This window comes from Pseudonaja textilis, chromosome 5 (assembly GCF_049901715.1).
Source record: "Pseudonaja textilis isolate UNSWEBS1 chromosome 5, rPseTex1.2, whole genome shotgun sequence".
Classification (NCBI taxonomy): domain Eukaryota; kingdom Metazoa; phylum Chordata; class Lepidosauria; order Squamata; family Elapidae; genus Pseudonaja; species Pseudonaja textilis.
The window spans coordinates 55086394-55107951 of NC_141994.1; the positions used below are offsets into that span (position 1 = coordinate 55086394).

The 21558-nt window shown below is 38.0% G+C and overlaps 1 protein-coding gene across 3 annotated transcripts in view; it reads left to right on the forward strand.

Moving 5' to 3' along the window:
* Nucleotides 1-21558, forward strand: part of KIAA1549 (KIAA1549 ortholog) — a 121247-nt gene that overhangs the window by 63285 nt on the left and 36404 nt on the right. For all 3 annotated transcript variants that reach the window (XM_087934910.1, XM_087934912.1, XM_087934911.1), the window contains exons 3-9: nt 1929-2017; nt 7157-7334; nt 8258-8388; nt 8559-8742; nt 12411-12470; nt 18416-18561; nt 21278-21455. In XM_087934910.1, coding sequence (XP_087791036.1) covers nt 1929-2017; nt 7157-7334; nt 8258-8388; nt 8559-8742; nt 12411-12470; nt 18416-18561; nt 21278-21455 — 966 coding nt within the window. The remainder of the gene's footprint in view (nt 1-1928; nt 2018-7156; nt 7335-8257; nt 8389-8558; nt 8743-12410; nt 12471-18415; nt 18562-21277; nt 21456-21558) is intronic.

A 21558-nucleotide genomic window follows, 5' to 3' on the forward strand; every position in this document is an offset into this window, starting at 1 on the left:
TGCATATTATTATCTTTTGTCTCATTTAAAAGTGTTGAAAGTGTGTAGAATTCAGTCCAAAAAGGGACAGGCTTAGCTATTAGGATACATTATGAAATGCTTCATAGAAGTGAGGTAATTGGTAATCCTAAATTTGCAGTTTTGTTTAACTGGATGCTATAGGAATATTCTCTAGCCCTATTTGTTTGTATGAGTGTTGAGGAGTCAGCCGAAGTTTGCATGTTTAAATATATGTTAGAAATCCAGTGCTGGGTGTGGAAGACCAATTCTAAGTTCAGAATATGTCAGAAACAGGGAAATAATTGTTTAGCAGCTAATTGCTTTCCCAATTTTTCATTTCAGCAGCAATTTTTTAACACTAAGTTATGTGGCTGTCTGAACAAATTTTCTGTAGGTAGTGCTTCTTTAGAATACATCTACAGGGAGGGTGGGTCTAGGACAGTGGTGGCTAATCTTTTTGGCACCAAGTGTCCCAAGTACGCACATATCCCCAAAATGCAACGTGCACGAGTGCCCTGTGCATGCATTCCGCCTCTGTGACAGAGCTGAGCTGAGGCAACAGCTCATGTGCCCAGAGAGATGCCTCTGAGTGCCACCTCTGGCATGCGTGCCATAGGTTCACCATCACGGGTCTAGAACAATTAGCCTTGGCTGACTCACCGTGGTCAATTTGCCCCAGTTGTCTCACCCTGGCTGATTCACCAAGGCCAACTTGCCACAGCCAACCCACCATAGGACAAGTCACTGTGAGACAGTTAAACACAGTATAATTCAAGAGAGGAGCAAGTGAATTGCAGTGGGCCTTGTCTTGCTTTAGGTTCAAGGTTCAAGCCTAAGCAAGACAAGGCCTGCTGCAATTCACCTGTCCCTCTCTTGAGTTATCCTGCATTGAATTGTCCCATGATAAGTTTTCCTGCAGCAAGTTGGCTGTGGTGAGCCAGCCAGGGCGAGTTGTCCCATTCCAATCCGAGAAGAAGCAATGAATAGGAGGGAATGCATGGTAGAAGTGAATGATATAGTCAATAGTAGCAGCAGCAATAGAACCTAAGAAATTGGTCTTTGTTCTGTCTCAGATATGAGTCTTTTTGGATGGTTATGACTGGCACTTTGTGATTATATATCTCTGCTTGGTTTCTGACTCTAGAATGAGAAATAACTCTAGGGCAGGGGTGTGAACCACCCTGGAAACAGCAGAGGCGGTGCCTCTGCCAGAGAAAATGGAGCTCCATTTTCAGCCGCAATGGACTCCTGCAGCCCTCTGCCAACGTAAACGGAGCTCGGGGGAGGGGGGCTGTGCATGCCCCCCCCCCAAGCTCTGTTTTTCCTGGCAGAGGCCTAGCAGAACAAACTAAAAACAAAACAAAAGGAGACATGTTTCCCCCTTTGCATTTGAGCATCCAAGAAGGGACAGGAAAGGAGAAAGGGAAAGAGGAAAGACAAAGAAAAAGAAGGGAAGATGGGGAGAGAGCAAGGAATGGAAAATAAGGAAAGAGGGGAAGGAGGAAGAAAGGTGAATGAAGAGAGAAGGAAAAGGAAAGAAGGAAGGAAGGAAGGAAGGAAAGAAGGAAGGAAGGAGATTATAATGAGAGTGAGGGAGGGTCTGAGGGAAGTCCTGCCTTAGCACTTGGCTACCACAGGTGTCCCCGATACGAGTGATGTTGAACTGGCCATGCCTACCTTGGCCATGCTCACCCCGGTCTCCTGAGGTCAAACACAACCCTGATGCGGCCCTCCCTGAAATTGAGTTTGACACCCCTGCTCTAGGGCTTGCATTTCTTAATAGCGACGCTATTGTTATTTTTATAAAGAAAATTAATTCCTCCCAGTTCTCTAGTTATCCCTCTATCTGAATTGTTGCATCTAAATCTATATATACTTCTGATAGTATCTAATACTTCTAATACTTCTTTATTGATTCATCTTTTCAGAACTAGCACGGAAATCTGTAGTACAAAATATCAGTGAATCCATCAAAGAAATCCTGAAAAATGAATTTAGGAGAACGGTAGAACTAGAGGTAAGTGATAGAGAGTTTGCTCTGTGAAGATCGTTATATGAGTTAGAGACATTTACATAGAAATAACTAATGAAGGTGGTAGTAGCTTGGATATTAACTGATAACCGACAACCAAATCCAAAGTGTGTGCGTCTTCACATGGTGTCACATAATATGATGGGGGTGTCCTATTCTTTGCTGATCCAGGAAGCTTCAGAGTAAGCTCTTGAATCTGCTTTTGTGAATATTATTAAAATAATAGATAAAATCAGTTCAGTTCTACTTTGCAAAACAAACAACTGCTGATTTTTCCCCCAGGGTAGCAGTCAAAATTGGGATGTGATTATAATTTTCAGAAATATATAGTTGCAACCCATAGACCATGGACATTACACAACTCCTTTCATAATAGCCTCAGATTGTATTGCTGAAATTCAGGGGCAAAAACATCCATTTTCAGAAATATGATTTTCCTGTCTTCCCCCCTAAAAGAATTGAGTAGCTGCCTTCCAAAGTTCCCCTTCCTCTAATGAACTGAAATACTTTGGCTTTGCCTGCTTTGATTATACCATTGTGTCATTTGTTATACCTCCTGCAAATCTTGGTGTCTGAAAAAAATGGTTGATCCAGTTTTGTGTAGAGGTTAAGGTACCAGGCTATAAACTGGGAGTCCATGAATTCTAGCCCTTCCTTAGGCATGAAGCTAATTGGGTGACTTTAGGCCAGAGGTGAGTCACGTCGTCACTGCATCGTCACTGCATCGTCAGGTGATGTATCAGGATTTTTCCCCCTTTGCTAAACTGGGTTGGGGCAGGGCCAGCATGTGATGCATCCAGCCCACAGGCTACGAGTTTGACATCCCTGCTTTAGGCCATTCAGTTTCTTTCAATCCTAGGAAGTAGACAATGGCAAACCACTTCTGAAATCTTGCCAAGAAAACTGCAGGGACCTATCTAGGCAGTTGCCAGAGTCTATGTGACTCAAAGGCACACAGACAGACAGACAGACAGAGATATCTTGGTAGCTGAAAAAAAATGATTTCTGATGTAGCACGTTCACTGTTGTGTGTTTTGTTGCTTAGAGTTAAGTCTCATGGCAATGAAGAATAGTAGAAAACCACAGGGATTAGAGAGTACTGATGCAGGAACAAAAGATGCTTCATAAAGGCCATTTGTCATCTGATATTAAAAAGAGAGAAAAAACAGGAAAACAGAGAACAATCTTAAGAATGTACTCTTTGTTGCATCAGTGCTCTCTTCATAAGAGAAAAATAAAATAGATGAGAGGTATTTGAAAGTATTAAAAATACTCTGGTTGAAAACAACAAAGAATTCTGAGATACCTGGCAATTAAAATATACATATATTGAAATCTGATCACCAGTTCTCAGCTGTATTAACAATCTTATTCCCAATAGATTAAAAATACATCTGTACAAATGCTATTCTCAGTAGAGTTATTGAATATGGATATATTTTCCCCCTTTTATATCATAATGGGTAAGTCTGGATTCCACCCAGCATTTTTTCATTTGTGATTCAAACCTCAGCTGAACATTAAAATCTAAAAACCTGTTTAAGCAGGTTACTGATATATGTAATGGCTAGGATCAGAATAAAGCAAATGAAGCTTAATTTAGATGTTTCTGATCACCCGAGAAGCTTACTAGAAAATAGAAATTTAAATTATGTTGGGTGGAATTTCTTAAACTCCTGGATATAATCTTGACTGAAGTTCCAGCTTTCAGAAATGTTTAGAAGTGTGTTTGCACAGCTACGGTTAGTTCATTAGATGCACACATTTCTTAAATAATGTGTCAAGAGGACCAAGTTCTAGCCTAACAAACACTCTCTTTGAAAAAGTTTTTTGGAAACTTCCTCTGCCACAAACTTCTATGATCTAAATGTTAAACTGAGATTAGTTATAAGAAAGAAAAATTAATAATTTACATCATTCTGTATCTGAGCAAAATTCAAACTCCTGGTTGTAGGGTATTTGAAAATTCATGTTCCATTATATAAGCTGTCTGCAAGTCAATGTCTAAGGGAGAGTTAAAATTTGCCTTTTTCCTTTAATGAAATCTGGGAATTGGTATTATTATAGTTTGGTTGAGGGTCATTTGTACTCCTACTTATCTGCCTTTATGGATACTCATTATTATTGATGATATTGCTGGAATTCCAACCCTTTAAAGCAATCCTATCCTTTTTTCTTCAAGAATCAGATCAAATTCAGGAATCTTGCACTGCCCAATTATAAATAGACATGTATCTAACATTTATGTATGATATAAAAAAGATACATAAATTAATGTAAGCTGCAGCAATAATTGGTATTGTGGGCCCCACAGGCACCAATGTAAGACTCCTATAGCACTTATTTTCTGAAAACATTTGATGTATGTCCTACCAGTCTTATAAGATTATCTCCCCTTGAGTTCCCTTGATCACATTCCATCACTCAAATTTGTAAACAGAATTGAACAAATATTTTTGAAATCCTAGTTTTATTGTTCCTTATGCATACCTGTATATCCAGTTTCCCCTTGATTTACACTTCAAGCCTCTGATGAATATCATTTGAGCTCCAATCAATTTACAGGTCTGCTGCATTTTTTTAACCAATAATGCATATAACCTTCCATGCTTGATCTGTCCTCCAGAAATCATTTATCTTAAAGCAAGAAGTCATATTTCTGCACTTAACTCATGCTTGCATTATGATTGAGTGGTATCATTGCCTGCTTTCTCTCTTGGGCAGAGAATAGTTTCCATTCCTAATTACAACAAGGTAAATCTCAACTGCTCTCACCTCCCTTAAGAAAGAGATTTATGTCTTGCAATGGAATTTTGCTAAGATAGCTATGTTTTGAAATTAACTGCTGTGCAGCTTAATAACCTCCACTAATGACTTGTTGTCAGATGGCTTGGAAATGCATTCCCTAGTGTGAAACTCTTGCAAACAAAGTTGGCTTGCTGTTAAATTTTCTAAATGAATTGGTTTATGTAAAATACAGTTCAATGGTAAATGTTTACATGGATTCCATGGTTTTGCTTTTCCATGGTCCTTCACATTTTGTGTTATGGCTTGCAAGATGTTTTCTTTTATTTGTGATTGTGCAAGAGAATCATTTTTAATGCAAGAGAATCATTTTTTAATGCGACACCAATTCAAGCTTTAGAAGACACAAACATGTGTGGCTCCAATTTAACATTAATGATTCAGCCTTAACATAAGAAGCATAAAACATGTAAAGTTGTAACTTTTTATTACAACAGTACCTGGCAGAGAAAAGAAATGAAAATCTCTTAGACTCAGCAAGTTTTCACTCTGATTAAGAAAATGTGAGGTTACATGAAAAAAAAAAAAAAAACAAGTCATCAGTTGCTCTATAGTTTTGAAGTGCGTTCCTATTGCATTATTTAGGAATACCTATATTAGTGCAATATTTAGGAATACCTATATTAGTGTTCAATATAGTGTAGAAATATTATTTTATTATTGTTACTACTATCGGGATATGACAGAGATTTGGTTAGGCTGCAAAAGGAATGGGTGGTGGTGGAGTAATTTAAGATGGATAATTATGGAATCATAATGGTCATATAAATCTATGATCTTGTTGTAAAATAATTAATTTACAGATATAGGACTTATTTATGTAAGTTTGGAAGAGGTTGGGCATTTTAGGTTTCATTTCAAAGAAAGAAATTATGCAACAAAAATTGGTAAATTAAAAGTTGGTAAATTAAGCCAAAAACTGTTTACATACTAAACAGTTAAGGCATGATCCTTCTTTTAAAACGTTTATTGTAGCTGTTACCAGAGTTCAATCACCTGGCTTAATGGGAAATCATGATTATGAGAAAAGTGTGCCACAGTGTCAAAACACAAGAGTCTACAACACAAAAGTTGCATTTAGGCCTTACTGAAAACATGTATGAAGTGTGCATGGGAGTAGCAACTTTAAATCAAGCATTATTTCCTGGAGCCATACGAGTCCAGGAAAAAAAGCACTTCATTAAGTAGTTGCTATCCATCTTTGACATGAGCATTCCCCTGTATTCTAAAATTATTTTTCCCCTTTGAACCTGAATTGCTGTATAGTAACGTTTACTATGATTTATGAACCAAGGCTGATTAATGTAGTTGAACCATCCCTTTAAGTTTAAATGCAGGAGATCACTAACCTTCTGACAACATCTGGAAAAAAACATGTTGAAAATTGAAAAGCCACAGCAATTTACTGAACAGACTGGCTGGAATGTTTTGGGGTGCTGATGCTAACATCCTACAAACAACAGCCTTGGCATTGGTTTATTCCACAGCAAAATATTATGCCAGCATGTTGCTTTAACAGTGCCCACACCCAAATGGTTGATGCCAACTCCACCAGACAATGCATATTATTTCTAGTACATTGCATCCTACTCCTGTGCATTGGTTACCAATACTTAGCAATATCATACTGCCCCATATTAAAAGTCAACAAGCTCTCATCCCGATATGTTCAAAGATGCTGAACAACAAAGCCCACCCTATTCAAGAGGACAATGCACAGCCCATCAAATGGTTGAAATCTTGTAGGCCACTATTTGCTTAACCATCTATCCAGTTTAATTCTGAGAATATCTGGAGAGAGGAATGGTCCAAGGCACCTTTTTGTGGCTTGACCATTGATAATCCCTCTATCAAACCACCTGGTTTTAACCTGTCCCTGTCTGGTTGATAATGAACAGAATTAGGTTCGATACTGGAAGAAGTGCTTCTGCTCTGTATCAGTGGAGATGGAAAGATTCCCCTTGTTGTGATTGTGGTGCTTATATACAAACTATTAAACGTATTGTGTAAGATTGCCCATGACATGCCTTCCCTGGTTCTCCAGAAGATCTGCACAAAGCAATGCCAGAGGCGATCACCTGGATAGCTGAATTGGACATCCAGTTATGAGGCCACTGCCATACCCCTATAAAAGTTTTGTATAAAATTATGCAGATTGTGTGTTTACTTCTCTTTTGTCATGTTCTTATCATATGCTAATAGTGGCTGAAGACATTCATTACCACAACTAGTGCACAGAAATCTTTCTATAAAAAGATGATGCAGTGCAGAAAATAGTGCTACTTTTAGGGATTTAAAACGCTCTTATTTTTAATACAGGTGTACACGCTTTCTCCCAAATTCTCTTTTCTGGTGACCTCGGGGCCTTTTGTTTACACGGCAATTGCTGTCATCAATGTATTGGTGAACAGCAGCCTTCTATATGGTGAAACACCTCTCATTTCATCAGTGCAACCATCTCTTCCTGCTCCTGCTCTCCAGTTCCGAGTGCAAACTGGTAAGCCTCTTTGTATTGTTTCTGTGCTGAGAAAGAATCATGGACTTTTGATGATCCAAGATTTGTTGAAGGGAAGACACTTGAAACGCAATTTAGGATTAATACACTCCAAATCCAAGATGTGTGCATCTGTTCAAAAATAATATTATTTAGATTTCTTGCTATTGGTAGAAAAATCAGTGTATAAATGAAAAATGGAGAACAGAAGTTATTTTCTCCAAGGTGAGCTCCTATGTATTAATTGAGTTCATGCAATTTTCATTCACCTGGTGTTGATCTTTTAAACAAAGAACATTAGGAGGTCCCAAAGTTTTCATTAGCCCAGGGCATTCTTTCTATTGTCCCTAATGGATAATAAAGCATGACTGAAAGAACCAGTAGAAGGGAGGTACAGAAGTATAAGCATTCATGCATTAATTTAGTATAGATATAGCAGGATGCTAGAGAGAAATAAGGATGAGTCTACAATCACTTGCATTAGATTGGTTATAAGTATTCATTATCTTATGTACATGACTAGGTGACATAAATTAGATAAATAAAAACTGTGTTGCTAGAATTTTACTTGAGGGGTGAATTATACAATTGGAATACCAAATAAAGTATTGATATTGCTTGGATCTCCATAATATACTAAACCACAATGTGGTCTCTTTGATTTTGGCTAGCATGTTGTATGAACTCAGCCACTGAAGATTATAAATCATGGTGTATTATTTAGAATGTTATGCAGACCCAACCATTTGTGGGTTTTTTCCCCCATTAAATCATGATGTAACCATGATGTATGAAACAGGTCATTGGGGCTAAAGACTGCTCCTACCTTCCAACCTTAGAATAGATTTCCCGTTCCAGCCTTGTCATCTCTAGCCAGAAGTACTAAACTTAAATCTAGTAACACAAATTTAATTTTCTACTTCTAGTCCTTCAGTTTGTACCTCGAAGTATTGACATTGGGTTCTGTAACTTCAGCCAGCGCATTGAAAAAGGACTGAGGTTTGCCTTTGAGGAGGTGAGAAAGCATCATCAGGATATTTCCAACTTCACTGTGCAGGTAAGACAAGAATCTCCTGAAATGGAAACTACATCTTCTCTTGTCTGCTCTCCTCTGCTTTCCCCAATGCTGAATTTTATGGGGATACTAACCATAGAGACATCAATCGTGATTATGCTAGCTACATGTTGAAATGTTTTCAAAAGTTCTTTCTAACATGGTCTTTTCAGATACTAAATATAACTCTGGGTCAGCCCAAAGCAGTGTTTCGGCAAGGCCCTGTGCAAATTATATTTGCCGTTCGAGAGAAGCGTGGATTCCTGAATGGGTCTGAAGTTAGTGAACTGCTAAGAAACTTGTCTGTGGTAGAGTTCAGTTTTTACCTGGGCTTCCCAGTGCAGCACATTGCAGAACGTGAGTAAACTTGAAATTATTTTTATTTATTTTATCTGTTAATCAAGTTTATGTCATCTCATAAGAAGCGCTCTGGGCAGCATACAATAATCAGTTAAAAAACAATCCTTTAAAAGTTATAAAAATCAGCATTAAAATGGAGATTAATTCAAACTAAACTATATTAAAATCCCCAACCACAGAGAGAGTGAGTATATCCACCTCAGTAAATGGGCCAACTAACAAATCTTCGGTTCCCTCTGGTCTGGTAGTATAACCAGATCTTGAGAAACTTCCAGAACATCAAAAGGGATAACTAAATTTGTGTGTGGAATGTTCCATAAGGCTGGCTCCATGGCAGAGAACACCCACAACCTGGAGCCTACTAAATATAGCTCCCTGACAGATGGTATCCATAGTATGCTCTCTGCCAGATTTAATGGCCCAGGCTAATATAACTGGGGAGAGGTGGTCCCTCAGAGAGCCCAGTCCCATGCTATAAAGGGCTTTAAAAGTTAAAACCAGCAGCTTGAATTGGACCAAGAAGCACTCTGGCAACCAGTCCCACTGAGAGGTATGATACTGATAGTCCTTGACTTATGACACTAATAGAGTCTGTCCATTACTGTTGGAAGTTCGAATCTACATTAAATGATCCATGTCATTAATGACTTCCCCCTGCCTATGCTCCCCAGTGCATTCATTAACCCCCATGGGGTTACTCACGGGTAGGGGAGACCATGGGAGGCCTAGTGCAGGCACAGCCCACCTGCATTAGCTCCCACAAGGCCTCTGAGATAACCTGTGATCTGCTTCCTGCCCCTTGGGTTCCCCAAGCCCTAGAGGCCTTCTCTGTACTTCACCCTGCCACAATCACACACTTACCTTTCAAAGCTATTCAGAGCTCCAGTTCCCTGAGCTCTGGATATCTTCAAAAGGCAAATGACCAGGGTGGGTGGGGAGGAGGCTGCTGTTAGGCATCCAGAATTGTCCATGGTAATCAATCACTCCGAGACAAGTATAATCTCCAACTGATTTATTAGGGACAGCTCTGGTACTTCTATTCAATTTCAAAACTGAAAGTTATTTTCAGGGTGTTTCGCAAAATCTACCTTCTCTCCTCCTCTTCATTAATCATGAGAACCAATTAACTGCTGCTGGAATTTTTTAATGTGACATACAAAATAACCTTGAACTTTCCAACTCCTCCACCCCCTTTTGCATTCCTTATAACAATCTTGGCAGCTGAATCTCAGAGCTGACAGCTGCTTTACCAGTAAGATGGTAAAGCAGACCCAATACCTATGGGAATCCAACAGGGCAGGATGAGGGGGAAATAGATGGGTAGGCATGCTACAGAATCTCTGTGGTCAGTCATAAGGGTGAATAACCATGGGGCACTGCAGGCGTTACTTGGAAATGGATATGTATGTAACGTTTTTGTGGGGGGGTGTTGTAACTTTGAATGGTCATTAAATGGCCAGTCATATCTCAAGGACTACCTGTATGTGTCATTCTAGGAGCACACATAATTACCCCTACTGCTGAATATGGCATCAGCTGAAACTTCTGAGTTATTTACTCACTTACTTATTTTATTTAATATCCTGCCCTAGTTTTATATATGCATATAAACAACCCAAGGTGACAAATATATCTTATACTCCTTCTTCCTCCTGTTTCCCCCACAACAACAATTTTGTAAATTACGGTATGTTAGGTTGAGAGAAAGTAACTGGCCCAAGGTCATCCAACAGGCTTTCATGGCTATGATGGAACTAGAACTCACAATCTCCCGATTTCTAACCTGGCACCTTAACTATAGACCAAACTGGCTCTTCAAAGATAGCTCATGTAGAATGCATTACAATGGTTCAGTCTGTAGATGATGAGCATATGAGAGCAGAGCCTCTTGATCCAGGACAGACACAACCAGGGCATATCCCAAAGCTGTGCAAAGGCCCTTCTAGTCACAAGTGCCACCTGATCCACAACCAAGAGTTGTGAGTTTAGTAGGACACCTAGATTGTGCACTGGCAAGTGTGACTCAATTCTGGCACCGAGGATATTGTCTAAATGAAATAAATTGAACAAATAAAAATATCAGGGGTATTATTTGCTACATTGAACACTTTTTACTCCTGGCATCTTAAATCATGAAGTTCTAAAATTAGGTTTCTACACGCCCTATCTTAGCTATCTTGCTAATGTCATAATTTTAAAATTGCCACATTTTGCCTTTGGCAAAGGTCAGTGTTCTTCCCTCTCCAGTTCTGTTTGGGAGAGTCCACAAAAGGCCTAGTTTGCAACTCCTTGCCTTGTAGTAAGAGTGCTAAGTAAGGACACTTTGAGTTGTGTCACTGTTGCTCATTTTATAGGGACTTAGGGAGTGTAGCCAGGGGTGGGTTTCTATCGGTTCTGTCCACCTCTGTAGAAGCGGTAGCTCTGAAGAGCAGCAGGCATAGAACTGTTTCTATGTCTGCTGATGTTTTTGCCGACCCACCCGCCTGGGCTCTTACCTTACCTTTATTTCCTGATTATTTCAACTTCAGCTGCTGTGCAAAGCACAGCTGCAGTTAAAAAAGCAGGAAAAAAAGGCTTTTTGAAAGGCTGCTTCTCTGCATGCAGCATGCTGATGACGATTTACAGGAAGCGCATTGTAAATCACCGAACCTCATAAATGACCGAACTGGTAGTTAACCCTGTCGGATCCCACCCCTGAGTGTAGCTGATTCATCCTGTTTTTCAGAGAATTCCAAGATGGAAGCCTTAACCACATTATCTACTTTAAGCTAATCTATATTTTGATACCACCTTTAGAGTGCCAATTTTGTACCACTTTATGTATAATATGCCTGTGAGATGATCTGTCTAGAGTTTATTGGTCTTCTGTTTTATTTCAGTTGTAAACTGGTTGTTAGCCTTGAAAAAACATCACCAAACTGTATTTAATTACTTTTAATTGCATATAAATTAAATTAAATGTAGTTTATGTCCTGGGCCTGTCTAATTCTTGGCCTCAATTCCCAGCATGCCCTCTAAACCTAAGTGCAGTCTTCATCCTAATAAGGACAGACAGCTGGATGCACAGCTCTGCTTAGGAACTGTGATGTACAGAGCATTAATCTTTCATTTTAGCCTTCAGCCCCAGCAGCATCTTTACCATTATATCACATTGCCAATTTTTTTATTCCATTTGGGAGGAAAAAAAATAAAGTAGTAAGATTAATTTTAGATCAGAAAAAGGGAATAAAGAATACATTATTTCATCATAGAATTTTACACATTGAATCAGATGCTATTAATGTTTAATGCCATTTTACACGTACCAGATTCCGGAAAATAATATGTTTAGGCAGTCACTGTGTTTGTCTAGACAGGAAGCCTAGCTATTATGTGCAAGTTGTTAATTTTATACAGTACAATTTCTTCCCCTCTGGTATTGCCTAATATGAAAGCATATAATAGCTCTGTGGGATTTAAATTGATTTAGTTTAATGGTCAGAACATAAAACTGGTGGTAATTATTATCTTGGTCAATTGATTTTTCCCTAGGACCGTGGCCAAGTTATTTCACTGTTTTACTATGAATTATAAAATGCTCTCTTCATTCTGCTTTGTTGTCTCTCTGGTTCTTGTTTTTATATGTATTTCTTTTCCCCTTCTCTCATTTTTCTTTAAATTTCCAGCTGTTTATTACCCCCAACTGAATACTTCACACTTGATGAAATCTTCCTGGGTAAGAACAGGTATGTATCGTATAACTGAATAATCCCTCCACATGATATTATCAGTGTAGTAGAGAATATATAATTAATATTTCCTTGTATTTTTAAAATGCAGATATGAATAGCAATGGCCAAAGTCTCAGTTGCTTTCCTTGAAGTTAATGCAAAGGTGATCAACTAAGATTTCACTAATGGTCTCCATTCTTCCTCTTTTACTGACCATTGGCCAAAGAAATAATGTTAGCCAGTTGGAGGAAGGGCACAATGGCTGTTTTATTGATTGCCTTTTAGCCTGTGATACTTTCTGAGTCTGATCCAATGATTGTCTAATTATGAAACCCCTTTCATAGAACAAAGTGACAGAGTGAATAAATGCTCAAAAGTTATGGCACAAGAAGTGTGCTTTAATTCCCTAGAAGAGAAAATTTATCAACCTTCTCAACTGAATTATTTCTCAGTAGAGATTATTATAATTTCTACTTTTTTTAATCCTGATAATGATTAAACATCCAGAAATAGAAGATATAACTGTCTGTGAAGCATAGTACTTGCTGTAGGGCCACTGCCAGATATTTTAGTTTAGTTACAGGTGCTCATTTGTCTCTGTAATGTGTAATCATGTGAAGTCACAGTGTATACAGTGTATATGTCTGCACGTTACTCCATACGGACAAGAGAGCAGAAGATGCCAACGCTGGAGGCAAGAAGGCCTCTAATCAAAATATTGTGCAGTTGCCTTCCACATCTTAGGTCAAAAACTGAATGGAAAAAATCCATAATAACATAGGAGTGGGAGGAAGAGACATAACAATTAAACTCTGGTTCGGATATAAATATGACTTGATTCCAGATTCTGCAGTTGGTGATCTTTGTTACTAGAGCTTCTTTGGTATTTGTTATAAAAGCAGCTTATTTTTTTCGGACCTCTGTTCTTCACTGTTCTACTCCAAACTCCTGAATTTTGAGAAGATAAATTTTCTAGGACAGACATTTCTTTCTGTATGTGAATGAAGCTTTGACAGCCTGCCACAGTGAGGGGTTGATGAGATCGATCATCATAATGTCAGGATGCAGGATGAGTACTGCCACATCATGACAGAGGGGGAAACTGAATACAGGAAGCTGCTCCTTATTCTTTGAAATGCCTAATTCCATATTCAAAATAACATGAATCATTTTTGCTTCCTTTTTTGGTTAAGAACAGATCTTCGCATGTAAAAAAAATGTCTAGTGAAATATGTGGGTATAGAAATATTATTTTTCAGTGCATAGCAGACCTATATTTGTGCAAGTTTGAATTATAATAAATAACCCTGTGACATGCTTTGAGAGAAAGGCGGTGCAGTGTGATATGATTAGAATGAACATTCCATTTTAGGCTGACAGTGTATTTTTACTCAAATCCTGGACAGCCCTGTGATCACTTAAGAAGAGTATATAAATTCAAAAAACCCATAAATTTTTAAAAAATATTTAAAATGGAAAATGGTAAATTCAATAATAAGTCAATATTTATTTACCTAAGCAGATAAATAGAATGACCATTGGCAGTCAAAAAAGCAGCAGGTACAGGAGTGACTTCTGGCTTCCTGCTGGCTTCCCCATTGACATTGTTTATCAGAAATCATGATCGCATGACCACGGGGATACTGCAATTGCCACAACTTTGCAAATAACACTGTTAACAGATTAACAGATTTAACAACTAATCAGAATTGGAAGGGACCTTGTAGGTCATCTAGTCCAACCCCCTGCCCAAGCAGGAGACCCCACACCATTCCTGACAAATGGCAGTCCAATTTCTTCTTGAAAGTCTCAAGTGATGGCTCTCCCACAACTTCCGAGGACAAGCTGTTCCATTGGTTGATTGTTCTCACTATCAGAAAGTTTCTCCTTATTTCCAGGTTAAATCTCTCCTTGTTCAGTTTCCATCCATTATTCCTTGTCTGGCCTACAGTCATTTTAGAAAATAGCTTGACCCCTTCCTCCCTGTGGCAGCCCCTCAAATATTTGAAGACCACTATCATGTCTCCCCTGGTCCTTCTCTTTACTAAAATAGCCAAGCCCAGTTCCTGCAACCGTTTGTTGTATGTTTTAGCCTCCAGTCCCCTAATCATCCTGATTGCTCTTCTCTGTACTTTTTCTAGAGTCTCAACACCTTTTTTGTAATGTGGTGAACAAAACTGGATGCAGTACTCTAGGTGTGGTCTTACTAAGGCTTTATAGAGTGGTATTAGTACTTCCCTTGATCTTGATTGTATCTGTTTGTTAATATAATTTAGGATTGCACTAGCTTTTTTGGCTGCTGCTGCACACTGCTGGCTCATATTTAGCTGGTTGTCCACTAAGACTCCAAGATCCCTCTCACAGTTACTGCTATTGAGCCTGGGTTCACCCAGTCTATATCTGTACTTTGGGTTTTTCTTGCCTAAGTGTAGGACTTTACTATTCTCTACATTGAATTTCATTTTGTTAGATATGGCCCAGTGTTCTAGTTTGTCAAGATCCATCTGGATCTTGAGCCTGTCTTCTTGGGTGTGAGATATTCCTGCCAGCTTAATATCATCTGCAGATTTGGTAAGTTCCCCTTCTGTTCCCTCATCTAAGTCATTAATGAAGATATTGAAGAATACTGGGCCTAAGAAGGAACCTTGTGGCACCCCACTGCTTACTTCCCTCCATGTAGACTTAGACCCATTAAGGACTACTCGTTGAGTACAGTTTGCCAGCCAGTTGTGAGTCCACTTAGTGGTGGTGCTATCTATTCCACTTTTTTCTAACTTACTAAGAAGTAGGTTGTGGTCTGCTTTGTTGAATGCCTTGCTGAAATCTAAATATATTATGTCCACAGTATTTTGTTGGTCTACTAATTTAGTCACTTTGTTGAGGAATGAAATAAGATTGGTTTGGCATGATCTGTTTTTAACAAATCCATGCTGACTGGTAGTTATTACTTTACTTGTTTCTAGATGTTGGCAGATCTGTTTTTTTATTATCTTTTCTAGTATCTTCCTGGGTATTGATGTTAGGCTGATTGGTCTATAGTTTCCTGGGTCTGTTTTTTCCCCCCTTTTTTGAAGATGGGAATCACGTCAGCTCTTTTCCAGTCCTCTGGTAGTTCCCCGGTGCTCCAGGAATTTTGAAAGATATGGTGCAGCGGTTCTGAGATGACCTCTGCCAGCTTCTTTAAAACTCTGGGATGTAATCCATCAGGCCCCGGTGATTTGTTTTCATCAAGATCAGACAGGTGTTCTCTTACTATTTGTTTGCTTATTTTAACTTTTATTTCTGGTCTGTCTTTTACAGTTATGTTTTTGGTGGGTTGAGCTATGGTTTCTTTTTGTGTGAAGATGGATGCAAAGAATGAGTTAAGCAGTTCTGCTTTCTCTCTGTTGCCTGTTATTTCCTTGCCATCTTCTCTCTTTAGTGAACTGACTGTTTCCTTGATTTTTTTCTTGTAATTTATATGTTGGAAGAAACTTTTTTTATTAACTTTGACTTTTGTTGCAAGTCTTTGTTCGTTCTGAGCCTTTGCTATCCTGACTTTGTCTTTGCAGATTCTGGCTATCTGCTGATATTCTGCCTTAGTTGTATGTCCTTCTTTCCATTTTTTGTACTTGTCCTTTTTTTCTTTCAATCTGCCAGAGAGATCTTTGTGCAGCCATGCTGTTTTTTTGGATTTCTTGTTTTTCTTTCTCACTGGTATTGTGCTGGTCTCAATTCCACAGGAGTAGTGGCTCCCAGAATTTTTCTATTTTTTTTTAAAGTTAGTGGATTTTAGGTACCTTGATTCAAAAACTTTATGTATAATACATAGTTTGGGTTAACCCGAGGGTACAAAGAGACAAAGAGATAAACACAATGAGAGTTTTAGCAGTGTTATGTGTTCCTGGCTACTTTCCTTTATGACCAGAGGCAAACTCGCCTGACCAACAACTAGTCAAGACTCATTGAAGGTCTTTTGTTTTGATTATTGCAACAAACAGGAGAAAAACTTTTCAAAGAGTGGTTCTCCAAAGTTCCAACCCAAAATATTCCCTTCTTTATACAACCCTGTCCCGGCTGCCACATCCCTCTTCATTCCCCATTGGCTGAGGTATTATGAGGTTACACTCTTCCTCCTACATATTTCCTGCTACTTTCCTTAAAAATACTGAACCATACATTGCATGTACATTAAAATTAGCAGCTAATATCTGCAAGGTGTGTCAAATAATATTAACCAGTTCATTAGGTATGCTCAGTTACCTGTTTTAAGTTCTGAGTTTTTCTATGGATTCCTAGTATAATAGATTTTTCCTGTTTTTTAGTTTTAGTTTTGCCTTTCCTGTTTTCCAATTCAGTTAGCTTTCCTGTTATCCCATTCAGTTAATTTTCCCTGGTTAGCCATTTCCTCTTTCAGCTGTTTTTACAGCTTGTATTCTTCCATTTCCCTCCTGACTAATTTTTGCCTACATGTCTATCTTAATCCTCCTTTTATGCTACTATTTCTTGCTCGCATCCATAGATTCTTGGGCAGTCTAGATTTTCTACTCAGTCTAGAGTTTCCACTACACACAGATTCAATTTTAAATTTTTCTTTCAATATTATATTCAGCAGTAAATACATAAGTTCTGAATAATTAATCATTCATTTACTGGGAGAATTTCTGATACAAACAAATATTGAAGGAGGTATTAGTGGGGTTGAACTACATTTGACAGCAATATTTGTGTTTACTCTTTAACGGCGCAGTTTGCACTAAACAGTTTGATGATTTTAACAGTTTGTGGTTTGAAACAATATCTTGGAAGGCAGACATTGCAAATGTCCCTACTAGTTTGCATAAAGAGAAACAGAGAAAAATGAACTATCACAAAAATGGAGAGACGGGTAAATTTAAACATCCACATGCCCAATAGAAAACCATCTATTGCAGAGGTTAATTACATGATGTAATTCTTAGAGCCAAAGTTAAGGATTAATAAGGATTAATAGAGGAAAAAAAACTAATAGGTATGCAAAATGAATTTCAGGAAAAAGATGTGAGAAGTAAAAGTACAATTTATTATCTCCTAGTCATGGGTGTCAAATTTGATCACATCACGTGATATCATGTGACATATCATGACGTTTTTTGCCTTTGTGGAACCCAGGTGGGTGTGGCCTGCGCGGGAGGTAACCGGCCCGCAAGCTGCCAGTTTGACACCCTTGCTCTAGTGGTTTGTATGAGAGTCAGTTTGGTATAGTAGTTGGATCTCCTTGAGTCAGTCACTCTTGAGTCCTATGAAGTAAACAATGGCCAACACTTCCAAAATTCCTGTCAAGTAAACTGCAAGGATTAGTCCAAAGTTGCTAGTAGTGAAGGCTGACTTGAAGGCGTGAACACACACACACACACACATAAATTCCTAATTGTTTATACCCTTTATTCAGGTCAAAGTTCTATACGGTAATGGAAATTGTCAAACCTTTCAGGTACTAGCCATTATCTAGTGACTACTGTAAAAAGAGACATAAGTGCCAGAAAATATAAATACTTTTAAAATGACCAGAATCATTTCAGTTATTCCCATGCATTCACGATAAAATCTGAAATTTCATGAGACTTCAGGTGAGAACCCTTGTCTCTCTTATGAAAGTCTTATAAAATTTCAGCTGTGTTAAAAATTATTTAGTATGAGGATCTCAGGGGTCTTCTGAAGATGGTGTAGGCATAAGCACTTGGTGGCACTATTTCCTATCCTTTAAATTATTATACTGCATTAAAATCTATGCACGAAACTTTTGTAGAACTCAGATTCTGGTGTAACAATTAGCAAAGATATAGTTGCCGTTTCCCAAATAATAAATCTTCTGTTTACCATTTTGAATATAACTCTAATGACAAGGAATGTGTAGTTTACCTATGATGTCAAGGTGAACATTTCAAGCATCCTTTAAAAGCATACATTTTTTTTCTATTTCAATGCTTATTTCAACTTAGTTGTTCTGGGAGTTGTCAACCAGAAAGTTGAAGAAGAAGTTTTTCAGGCTGAGATGGAACGAAAGCTAGCCCACTTGTTGAATGAGGCTACGGGCCGAGGGCGAAGATGGAGAAGAGCAACTTTTGCTGGGAAGAACATTGTGCAGGTATTTCAAAGAAAATGGGAGTGAAGCTTAAGTTGGGAAAGACATCAATAATAATAATTTTTGTCATCATCACCATCAGCCCTTTTTAAAATCTTTCTCATGCCCCAAATGCTTTGAATTTCATTTTATTGATGCTGCTTTTTCATTTGCTGGGGCTTACACTGTGACATGTGTAAGCAGAATTTTAATTAATTTAGGCTGAGTAGGGGTTTGTTTCATGTTGTTCTTTTGTTAGTGTTCAGTAAATGAAATTTTTTGCTTGTTATTCTTTGGCTTTCTGTGCTGTTATTCTCAGCTCCTCTCATTCTCCAAAGATAGTAAGATGATGTCAGGATTATTTTTCTCCTTAGCACATTGTTACCTACAGTTACTGTAGAAAATAGAATAATGTGAATGTTTCAATGAACGGGAAGTCAATAATCAGAAAAACTACAACCGTTAGCAAGATACTGTAGAAAAATGTAGTGTTTCTTATTTTCTCCCTTAGCCATGATAGAGGAGAGTGAAGAAAAGAGATGGGAGGGAACAAAAGGTTTGGAGAATGGAACTGTTTCAGGTTTTTCTCCTGGGTTTCTTGATGTAAGCAAAACTGTGAGCAGATGATTTTAAGATTTCAGCCTTGGACCACAAGCCATCTTTCATAATTAACTTTAAAGTGGGTATCCAGTCTTGCTATTAAGTATTAATAACTAATTTGCAAATATTTCCACATCGATGAAATTTGGCAAATATTTTTGCATTGGTTTTTTTTTTTAAGCCTTCCTCAATTTATTTTTTCTTCGTGGTTTCAGTTTCCACTTCTGAGTTGTGATGTTTGATTTAATGTTCTATTGACTGTAGATTTTACATTAGATTTGTTAGTAATTTCCCTTGAGTGTCTTAGGCAAATTTGGTTGAAAAACAGATAAATTCTCTTCCTTTCTGAATTTTAACCAATTTTGCATCTATTTGTCTGACGTTATCTTGTGTTTTATGTATTACCTGGGTAATTGTCTGCCATTGGCCTGGTCCAAACACAATGATAATGGTTTAGTTTTCTGTGAGTGACCCTGTTCACCTCTTCCCTCTCCTACTTCTATGACAGTGTGACTAAGATTGGAAGCAACCATTTTCAAGCTTGAAGTAATTATGGTTCATAATTGCATCAAAATCTAGAAATGTAGTCTGCTTAAACTGTAGCTTATCAAAATAAATCACAACTAGTATCTACCATTTATTTTGGATTCAATAAACTGGAGGGTCATCATTTGAATATTGGCCATATTTGAGTACAAAAGACAGTAATCTCTTTAAATCAGAAAGTAGGTTATTGAAGCAACGTTCTTGTAGTTTTTGCTAGCAGATGGAGAGGGGAGTTAGAAGATGTAAAGCAGGATGTTGCATACTAGTATGTACCACTGCCAGCATTTTACCATTATCTATGTTATTTCCCTTAGCAAGTTAGTGCCTTCCATAAAAAGCACTGAGGTAGAGCCTCCCACTGTTGGTATTGTATAAGTATTATATTATATAAATATGCGTATACACAGATATTCTTGAAAATAAAGACGATGAAGCCTCGAGCTTTGCTCTGATGCATACTAGCTTTTGCTTTGTTTTTTAGCAAACATTAAAATACTTATTTCTTGTTTTAATACTAACGTAATTTAAAAGTCTTTGAGTTAACTGTGAAAATTTCACTTGGAATCAATTGGGCATCAATACATACACACATACATACATACATACATACATACATACATACATACATACATACATATTTAGTGGCCTTTGGGATCATTGCCTCACATGATTTTTATATTTTAATTCAAAACATGGAAATCTGAGACCATGCAAAATTAGACATCATTGTTTATCTTCTTTGTTTCCAACCAAGACTGTTTTGGGATCCTAAACAAAAAATAAAAATGATCAGTGATTGTAAACCGGTGCTCTCTTTGGAAGCACATTCACCTGTCTATCAAAAAGAAAAATGTAAGCAATGATTTGGAGTGTGTGCTAGAGGGGATGTACATACATCTAGTAAAATGGTAATACAGGTAATCCTCAACTTACGATAATAATTGAAACCAAAATTTCTGTTGACATTTGTTAAGTGAGCTTTGCCTCATTTTAAGATCTTTCTTGCCACAGTTATTAAGTGAATGACTGCAGTTGTTAAGCTAGTAATATGGTTAAGTAAACCTGGCTTCCCCTTTGATTTTATTTGTCAGAAGGTCACTAAAGGTGATCATGTGACCCCAGGATATTGCAACTGTAATAAATATTAATGAAATTTAATCATGTAACCATGGGGATATGGCAGCAGTCATAAGGGTGGGAAGTCACTTTTTTCAGTGCTGTTGTATCTTCCACCAGTCACTAAAAGAACTGTTATAAGTCAAAGACAACCAGTATTCCCTGTGATTTTATGAATGGATAAGCCCCTCCTTCAAATTCTTCTTTTTTTACAGCATTCATAATATATTCCAAAATCCTACCACTCCAAAAGTGTTGTTTCTTTGTGCGTGTGGATCTTTTTGCTAAAGTATGTGACATTCAAACACAGCCAGTGGCTATCATTCAAATAGACAATGGCCTATCCCACCCCAAAGAATGGGGTGTCAGTGATCCATGACCCAAGTCGCCCCAAAGTATGAGATGGTGAAAAATAATGAAAATGGAGTCCTTCACGTTTCTAGCATGACTTTTAATTGAAATTCTCGTGCCTTTTCAGATGGTGAATTTGTCACGCTTAGAGGAAGCCGACAGCCCAATTATGCTGGTCTATTTTGTGGAAGATCGAGATGGGGAAAGGCTCAGTGCTGTGAAGGCATCAGATTTGATTAATAGGGTGGATATCCAGAAGGCTGCCATCATCCTGGGTTATCGCATTCAGGGTCCAGTGGCTCAGCGTGAGTCTCCAAACAAATACAATAATAAATAATCCTTGCAATATGTTCAAGAAAACAGTCTACATGCATACAGTTTTGTGGGAAATTGCTTGTGTGTGTGTGT